Here is an 8,356-nt window from a genome sequence, read left to right on the forward strand (position 1 = left end):
AAACACACCTACTGTGTAACCTTTCGGGTTGTAAAGTCTTTTCCGCACGTCAGGGTGTCACAGGCCTGGGGGACACAGGATCACCCCGGGGGCGGGGTGGTGGTGGTGGTGTGTGTGACAGGGCCTGGGGACACAGGATCACCCTGGGGGGGGGCAGCAGGTGGCAGGGCGAGCATGAGGGGCACAACAACGGAGCTGGGGATGCCCCCCCACCACACACCACTGTCCCAGTTGTGGGACCCCACGGTCACCCCACCATCCCCACCCCTCCTCCTGCCCCACACACAGCCCTGAGGGGGTTGGTCTAGCTGTGACCCCAGCCCCACAGGGCAGCCATCACCCCTTTAAAAAGCTCTCCCGTTCCTTCAAGCGCCCCAACCCCACCCTCAAAGCAGGGGGGGGACCCCTGATCCCCCTCAGATTCGCAGCGCAGTCACAGACCAGAGCCAAGGCTTTCCCTCCTCACAAAGTTATTAAACAGAAATGTTAAAAAAAAACAATAAAAACAAATAAGACATGGGGGCACAGGGGCCATTCCCCCCTCCCCAGCATGTGGTGCTCTGGCAGCAGCCACTCTGGGGTGGGGGTGAAGCCCCTCCCGCCCCCCCAAAGTTAACCAACAGGGTGGCAAAACACCACAACAACAAGGAACTCCCCAAATAGTCAGTGACCAGTACAAGGGGCACCCCCCAGCCCCACCCCCTGCAGCACCCCCTGGCTGCAAAGGAGGTTTAAGTGCTTTTCTATAAGAGTTCTGCCAATAAAGCTTGGCTGACGGGGGGTCGCAGCCCTTATGGACGGGGTGGTGGTGGTGGTGTGTGTGACAGGGCCTGGGGACACAGGATCACCCTGGGGGGGGCGGGGGGGTGATGTGCTGCAGCCCCGTGGCTTGCCCAAAGCTGGCAAAGCCACCCCCCACCCAGCCCAGGGTGCAAGGGGAAGGGGGGCACTGGCTTGGGGGGCTGCCCCACAGCCCCCGAGCCCCATCCCTGATGCTGGGGAGGGGAGGTAGCCTGACCCCCACTCCCAGAGGAAGTTTGAACCTGGCAGGGATTGAGCCCCCCTAGGCATTCCCCACCCACATGCTACAGCCCCCAGCCACCATTTGGGGTAAAACCTAAACCCTGTTTAGGTTAAAAAAGGGGTAAAAACTCACAACCATACCCCCCGGTTCTCACGCTGCTGAGGGGGGCGATGCTGGGCAGGGCACCCAGCACAGAGCTGGGAAGGCTGGGGGGGGTGGGGGGAGGGGGGCAACCAGGTTTTGGGCTGGGCAACCGTGAGCACCGGCAGCCCCCGGTAGGGGGTGGGCAGGGGGCTGCGGGGGTCCCTCAGAAGTTCTTGAGGCGGCTGTAGAGCTCCCGCTTGCTGCGCTCGCCCACCCAGCTGCGGCTCTTCTGGCGGAACTTGCGCAGGTCCTCCTTGAAGTCCTCGTGGTCCATCGGCCGGTAGTCCTGGGGCTCGCAGTGCATCTGGGCACCCACAGCTCTGTCAGCACCCGCAGGCCCCCCTCCCCACCCCCTGGGGCAAACCCAGCACCCCCCAGGACCCCCAGCACAACCCCCTTCCCCTGGAGATACCACCCTCATGGAGGATGCTCAGAGCCAGACCCTTTCCCCTCACAGGGCAGGGTTTTGGGGAGCGGAGAGGGTGATTTCCCCCCACCCAGCACTCTCACCCTCCTGCCAGGGACCTCCCCCCCTCCCACACAGGGGGTGAAAGGTAGGGGGGCTTACCTGGTACTGGGGGAAGAACTCCCGGTACCCCCCCTTCAGGACATAGAGCTCGGGGTAGTGGAGGTGGGGGTACTCGTTACAGGCTCGGTCCTTCTCCCTGATGAACCGGCACCTGCGGGACAGGGGACAGGATTGGCACCCAGATAGGATCCTGCCATGTCCAGGGGGTCCGGCAGAAACCAGCGTCCACCCCACCTCCCCCAACCCCCCCAAACTCACATCCTGGGCCCCCTCTCGGAGGAGAACTCGCAGTGGAAGATGACGATCACCCTCTTGCTGGCGTCGAAGGGCACGATGGGCTTCTTCAGCAGGAACTCCTCCACGTCCTGCTCCAGCGGCAGGTTGACGGCGCCCTGGCGAGGGAGAGGGGCCCCTTTCAGCCCCCCCCTCCTCCCATTTCATCTCGGGGCGGGGGGGGGGGGGCCTTCATACCCTGCCCCCCTTCTGCCCCATCTGTTGGGAATGCCTTCACCCCCCTCCTCCTTCCAGCTGGGGCTCAGCACCTCCGGAGGTGCTCAGCACCTTTGGGGAGGCTCTCAACCCCTCCAGGGGGTTCAGCACCTTTTGGGGGGGGCATCAGCCCCTCTGAGGTTTGACAGGTTTGTGTCTCCCCCACCCATGACCACCCTGTCCCCAGCCCCGAGGGGCGCAGCGGCGGTTCTGACCTTGATGTGGCCTCCCTCGTACTCGTAGGGGTACCTGCAGTCCACGATCACGCAGCTCTCGATGAGGCTGCTGAACTGCCCCGTCAGCACTGCCACCATCTGTGGGGGGAGCCCGTCACCGAGGGGGGGGCGGGGGGGGGCGGGCAGGGAGACAGCCCTGTGGGGGTGTATTTTTGGGGAAGAGGTCACTGCTCCCTTACCATTTCAGGGGAAATGTACTTCAGGTCTGGGTGCTTCCCCTCTACCGTCTGCAGAAGGTAAGGCTGGAGGAGAGGCGGGTGCTGGGTCAGGATCTGTCCCCAGGGAGACGTCCTGGCTGCCACCCGCTCCCCCCAGCCCAGAAGACCCCCCACCTGCGAGGTTTGCTCCCTCCCAAGAGGGACGGCGCTGCGGCACTGGAAGAGCAGCAGGTCAGGCTCTTCAGGCTGGAAAGTCTCAGCCCCAAGTCCCCTTGGTCCCAAACAAGGGCCACCAGCTGTATTGGGGCTCTGGCACCAGCGCAGGGCTCCACTGAAGGTCCCCCTTTGTTTCAGGAGAGGGGGGCAGGCGGCACCCCCAAGCCTGCAGCACCCCCAGCAGCCCTACCTTGGAGAGTCCCCGATGAGCTCCTGATGGTCGTTGGCCAGCAGGTTCTCCATCTCCTCGTGGCAGAAGGACCTGGAGCACAGCAGCCGTGCTTTCTGCGGGGACATGAACCAGAGACACCCCCCTCGGCGTTAGCGAGGGCGCCGGCAGAGCCGTGGCACCGGGCAGTCCCACCAGGGACGGGCAAGGACGCCTCACCCCGAGGATTCCCCATCACCCATCGGCTCCGCCACTGCCGCCTCCTCGCCAGGGCTACCAGCCACGCTCCTCCGTCGCTTGGTCTTGACGGGGGTGTCCCGGTCCTGGGGTCGGTCTATCCGCTTCAGGATGGGCCTGATGACACTGCTGGGCATCGAGGGCGAGCGGAAGAGCTGCCGGCACTTGCCGCGCTTCACCGGACACTGTGTGGGGAGAGAGCCCGTGTCGCTGCCCAAGGGTCCGGCATTCCCCCCACATACACCCCCCCCAGCACCACGAGAACAAAGGGAAAAGGGTCCCTCTCTAGTGGCTGCACACCACCCAGGACAAGCCCACAGCCCTGGGGTGAGTGCTGCTCGCCAACCAGTGACCCTCACCCTCAGACCCCACCTTGGAGACCCAAGGAAGAGGGAGCCTGGGGCCCCATCCACCCCCCGAGACACCCAATGTACCGGCTCGGCCTCCTCCTTCCTCACCAGCGGCGCGGTCAGCAGGTTCTCCATCCCCTGCGGCACCTCAGCATTGCTCTGCTGGGGGGGCACCCGGGGGGGCCACGGGGCGAGACAGAGGAGAGCGTGAAGGGAACGAGTCCCACTGCTGCTTCACACCCCCCTGGGCAGGGACGCAGCCCCTGCCCAGGGTACATCCAGCTGTCCAGATGGAGGAGCCCTCCCTACCTTCATCTCCTCCTCATCCACGATCTCCACGAAGCCATCATCTTCCTCTTCAGACATGGAGGAGGTCAAGGAGCACCGGTGCAGGATGATGGGGCTCTCGCCCTGGGCGGCGTTTTCCTTCTTGGGGGTGTCGAACTGGGGAGGGGACATGACACAGCCCATGGCTCAGGAGTGGGGCCAGCCCCACACCAGCCCTGTTTGCAGACACAGTGACCCCAATCCCCCCAGCTCCCACACCCATAGGTCTCCAGTGCAAACAGGGAGGCTGGAGCAGCAGATCCCGGCTCAGCAGCCCCTGCAGCAGGACCACCCACCCCCGGTGCCCCCCTCTCAGCGCCCCCAGCCCCTCTCACCAGCAGGCCGGGGGCAGAGCCGAGTCTCTGGCTGAGGGGGTCCCTCCCCGCAGCCCCATTGCTGGCGGGAAGCCGGCTGCACTGACTTGGCCTCTGCAGCTTCTTGAAGACAAACCCCTCCTGCAGCAGTGGGGGAGGGGGGGGGTGGGCACGGCATCCCCCTGCCCCTTCCCCGGTCCTGCCTCCCTCTCCCCAGCCTTGCTGCCCCCCCTCACCTTGTCCTCAGGCTTCCTTGGGCCCCTCTGCTCCCTGGCCCCGTGGCTGTTGAACTCCCGGCAGTGGGTGATGTTCTTCAGGACCGGGCTGGCCCCCAGGAGCTGTGGCTGCGGGGCGGGTTGGGAGGGGTGAGAGGTGCTGCACAGCCCCTGCGCTCCCCAGCTCCATCCTCCTCCTTCTCCTCCTCCTCCTCCCAGCTCAGCCAGGGGCACAGCAGGATCCAGCCGCCCGCAGCTCAGCCCTGCAGAGCCCCCGGGACTTACTGGCAGTGAGTGGATCCTCCGGATAAGGAGCTTATTGCTGCAAAAAGAAAAGGATTGAATGAGGAGAGAAGATGCCCTGGACCAGCAGCATCCCACCCCCCACCGCCCCGAAGCTGGCATGGATCCCCTTGTCCCCTGGGTCCCCACAGTGGGGTGAGACCTCCCCGGACAGGACCCCAGGGCAGCAATTCCTCCAGCCACTGAGCAACATCGACAGCTTGATCCAAACCCCAGGGAAGGGCAGACAGACAGCCTGGCTTTCGGGTCTGGGCACAGGGACAGAGCCCCTTCACTTACTCTTTGAGAGCTCTCCTGGATTCTAGGATCACTGTCTCAAAGCTGCGGGAAGAGAGGAGCCAGGGTTAGGGGGGATGGCACCCCGTGCCCCAGCCTGAGCAGCCCAGGAGCCCCGGGGATGGGCAGCCGCAGCCCTTACAGGGACCCCAGCCCACGCAGGGGTCATCAGCCCCCCCAAGGGGAGAGCAGCTGAGCAGCTTTCAGCCCCACAAAGGGTTAAAACCCCATCTGGAAATCACTGGTTTCAGACGGGGGGACCCCAATCTGGGCTGGGGGGTTAAGCAGCACGCTGAGGTGGTCCAGGGCACCCCGCTGACCCCACTCAGGGCCCAGATGTAGCTGGTGGCAGTGGCGCCCGCTCTCCACCTGTATGTAAATCCGGCAGCGGGGATGCTGGGGATGCTGGCCGTCGGCCATATGGCCATGCAGCTGCACACTGCGACAGCACGAAGGGGGCACTGGCGTGTCCCCTGCAGCCCAGCCCACCCAGCCCCAAGGCTGCCCCAGCATCACCATCTGCCCCCAGTTACTCAGTCACCAACATCTGCCAGAGAGGGGCTCTGCCAACGGCCCTGGGAGTGGGCGAAGCCACCGGCGTGGCGCTGGCGTGGCACCCAGAGCCCCTCAGCCCCGCAGAGCTCAGCTCTCAGCTGATCCCTGCACCCCAAATCTGCGAGGCCTGGGCAGCAGCACCCCAAGGAGGCTGAGGCGGGGGTGCTGGGAGCCCAGGGAGGTGCTCAGCACCCTCACCCCGCTGCGTGGTGAGGCAGCGAGCCGTCTGCCGGCCGTCCCTGCCAGAAGAGGACTTGGCACGGCAGCACCGCAGAGGCTTCTTGCCTGCACCCGCTGCCAGACCCCTGCCTGCAGCAGGGCTGGGCTGAGCACCAGCACCGACAGCCCCACTAGAGGTGGTTTCTCACACCACCCCCCACCAAAAATCAATTTTGGGGTGGAGGGCACAGCTGGAAGCACAGCCCCCCAGCAAGGCTGGGACAGGTTGAGCGTGGGCACTGCAGGCAGCCTGGGGAGGGTGAGCAGGGGGGGCACAGTGGGCAAGGGTGGAGACCTCCCGGAGTGGGGGGACGCGGGGCGAGGGACACTCACACTTCCTCCAGTGCCGCGGGGTCCTCCTGCGTGGGGGAGTCCAGCCCCACTCCTGCGGGAACAAGGGGCAGGGGTAGCATCGGGGGGGGGGCGGGTGGGAGGCACGCCGTGCCCCCGGGACCCTGCTCCAGCACAGGTGTCCCCCCGCTCCTGTGGGGCGCTGGCAGGGTGCAGGGGAGCCCCCCCACCCCAGCTGTGTTCCCTTCTAGTGCTGGGGAGGGGGCCACAGGGTGGGATCTGCTGTGTGCTCAGGCGGGACCCTCACCCAAAGCTTCTCCCGTCCCCCAGCATGGCAAAGGGACGACCCTGGGACCACCCATCCTGGCCAACATGTCCCACATCACCCTGTCCAGGGACCCCCACTGGGGTGGTCCACAGCCGAGCCCCCCCCCGGGGTGCAGGCCTGGGCGGGTGGGGGGGGCTCCCACCCATCATCCAGCACAGGGAAGGAAGCGCTGGGGAGGAAATCCCCGTTTAAAATCCCAGTTTGACTCAGAGCATGGCCAGGAGCTGAGACAGAGCGGGGGACCCGGTTCCCACGTGCACCCCCAGAAAGACCCTTCCCTACCCTCAAACCCCACCCCTGCATGCAGTGACCCCCTGCCCAACGCCCACCCCCTCGGCACAGCTCCCCCTGCACACCCCCAGCCCCGGGGAGGAGGGGGGTCGGGGCAGGGGCGCGTGTGGCAACAGCACCCATCGCTCACCCGCGTCCGAGGACTCGGAGGAGACGGAGCTGCGGGGGGAGCCCAAGGCTGCCGACCCCCGGCACGGGCTGGCCCGGTGCCTCTGCAAGGACAGCCCCGCCACCCGCCGCTTCGGGGTGTCCCAGTGGCTGCGGGCAGGGCGGGGGCGGCGATCAGCCCGTGGGGACCCACCGGTACCCCTCGGGGTGCCCCCCTCGGGTGGGGCGGTGGGTGGTGTGTCCCCCCTCCGCGCTCAGCACTGCCCTGAGCCGGCAGCATTCACGCGTGGGGGGGAGGGGGGTGCGGTGCGGGGCAGCCCCCCCGTCTCCACTCACCTTCCCAGTCCCACCAGCTTGTCCGTATCCAGCGTCAGCGGGGTGACCGGCGACATGCCCGCTCGCCTCCTGGCCACTCCGGCTAGCCCACGGCCACCGGGGCCGCCCTGCGCCGCCATGGCGAGTGCAGGAAAGGAAGGGAGGCGTTAATTACACCCGTTGGAGCGACCGTTCCCGGCCCCGGCGGAGCGGAGCGGGGCCGCGCCGATGCTCCGCCGTCCGGTGCGCGGGGGGGGGCGCGCACCCGCGGCCGCCCCTATTTATATTCGAAAACTAACAGGGGAGCGGCGCGGCGGGAGCCAATGGGGAGGGGCGGGGGGCGGGGCCACGGCCGGGGCGGGGGCGCGCGGGCAGGGGAGCGGAGCCCGGGGGTGCGGGCAAAGCACGGGGGGAGGGGCCAGCAGGGGTGCAGGGGCATGGCTGGAGGGGCTCAGGGGGCATCGCCCAAAATGGGGGGGGGGCATGGCTGGGTGGGGGGACATGGCTGGGGAGCACAGGAGAGCTCGGCCCAAAGTGGGTGAGGGGCATGGGGGGGGCACGGCTGAGGGGGTAAATGGAAATGGAGGGGTGCGTAGTTGGGGTCTTGGGGGGCATACGGCTGGGGGGGCACGGAATGGTGCGTGGGTGGGGAGACATCACTGGGGGGCTGCACGTCGGGCGTGCAGCTGGGCAGGATGAGGGGTAGGTGTCCGTCAGTGATTGTGCAGCCCAGGGGGGAGCCCAGTGTTCGGACACTGCCCCCACCCCCAGCCACAAGCCCCCAGCCATGTGGAAGTCTTTGCAGTAAAGATCTCCTGGCGATCCGAAAGCCCATCCGCTGTTTGCACCAGGGGGGAAAGCGCTGAACCCCTGCCAAATCTGCTGGGGCTGCTGACACCCACCTCTTGTCCTGTGGTGATGTCGAGTGCTGTATAGACAGTTCCAGACACCCTAGAAACAAAAGAGCAGCAGAGACATGAGAAGTGGTTTAGACCCTGGTAGTGAAAGCCCTGACAGGAGCTCTCTGCTGCCTGTAGTGTTTCTAAAACACCTTGGTTCCTCCACTCCTTCAGCCAGCAGCGCACAGCGCAGCAGCCCAGAAGCCCCCTGCCATGCAGGCTATCCAAGTGAAAACTTAGGTCCAAGAGGAAGAAAAAGGGCTGGTGCAAATCTCCAGAGTTCATACTAAATTCTTTCAGTCCAAAACTGAAGGGCAGGGTGCCTACAGAGACTGGAAAATAATAGATTTCATTCTTTTCCCC

The 8,356-nt window shown here is 66.0% G+C and overlaps 1 protein-coding gene across 1 annotated transcript; it reads right to left on the bottom strand.

Moving 5' to 3' along the window:
* Positions 1-1,331: 1,331 nt before the first annotated feature.
* LOC147412576 (M-phase inducer phosphatase 2-like) lies at positions 1,332-7,234 on the bottom strand. Its single transcript, XM_086481219.1, has 16 exons — positions 7,116-7,234; positions 6,802-6,929; positions 6,095-6,146; positions 4,991-5,032; positions 4,694-4,730; positions 4,430-4,537; positions 4,215-4,334; positions 3,862-3,996; positions 3,637-3,711; positions 3,204-3,387; positions 2,994-3,077; positions 2,602-2,672; positions 2,402-2,500; positions 1,956-2,089; positions 1,737-1,848; positions 1,332-1,472 (listed from the first exon to the last, which is right to left on the bottom strand). Exons 1-16 carry the CDS (start codon positions 7,232-7,234, stop codon positions 1,332-1,334), a joined length of 1,641 nt encoding a protein of 546 aa, XP_086337345.1.
* Positions 7,235-8,356: the final 1,122 nt, after the last annotated feature.

This window comes from Leptosomus discolor, unplaced genomic scaffold, assembly GCF_034619465.1.
Source record: "Leptosomus discolor isolate bLepDis1 unplaced genomic scaffold, bLepDis1.hap2 HAP2_SCAFFOLD_156, whole genome shotgun sequence".
NCBI classification, from domain to species: Eukaryota; Metazoa; Chordata; class Aves; order Leptosomiformes; family Leptosomidae; genus Leptosomus; species Leptosomus discolor.

Excerpts from the sequence above, each read along its gene's own strand:
- LOC147412576 (XM_086481219.1), bottom strand. The coding sequence starts at position 7,234 with ATGGCGGCGCAGGGCGGCCCCGGTGGCCGTGGGCTAGCCGGAGTGGCC. Across the intron at positions 3,388-3,636 it reads GGAAGGAGGAGGCCGAGCCG|TGTCCGGTGAAGCGCGGCAA; the intron begins GTACATTGGGTG and ends CTCCCCACACAG. Across the intron at positions 1,473-1,736 it reads AGTTCTTCCCCCAGTACCAG|ATGCACTGCGAGCCCCAGGA; the intron begins GTAAGCCCCCCT and ends GTGGGTGCCCAG.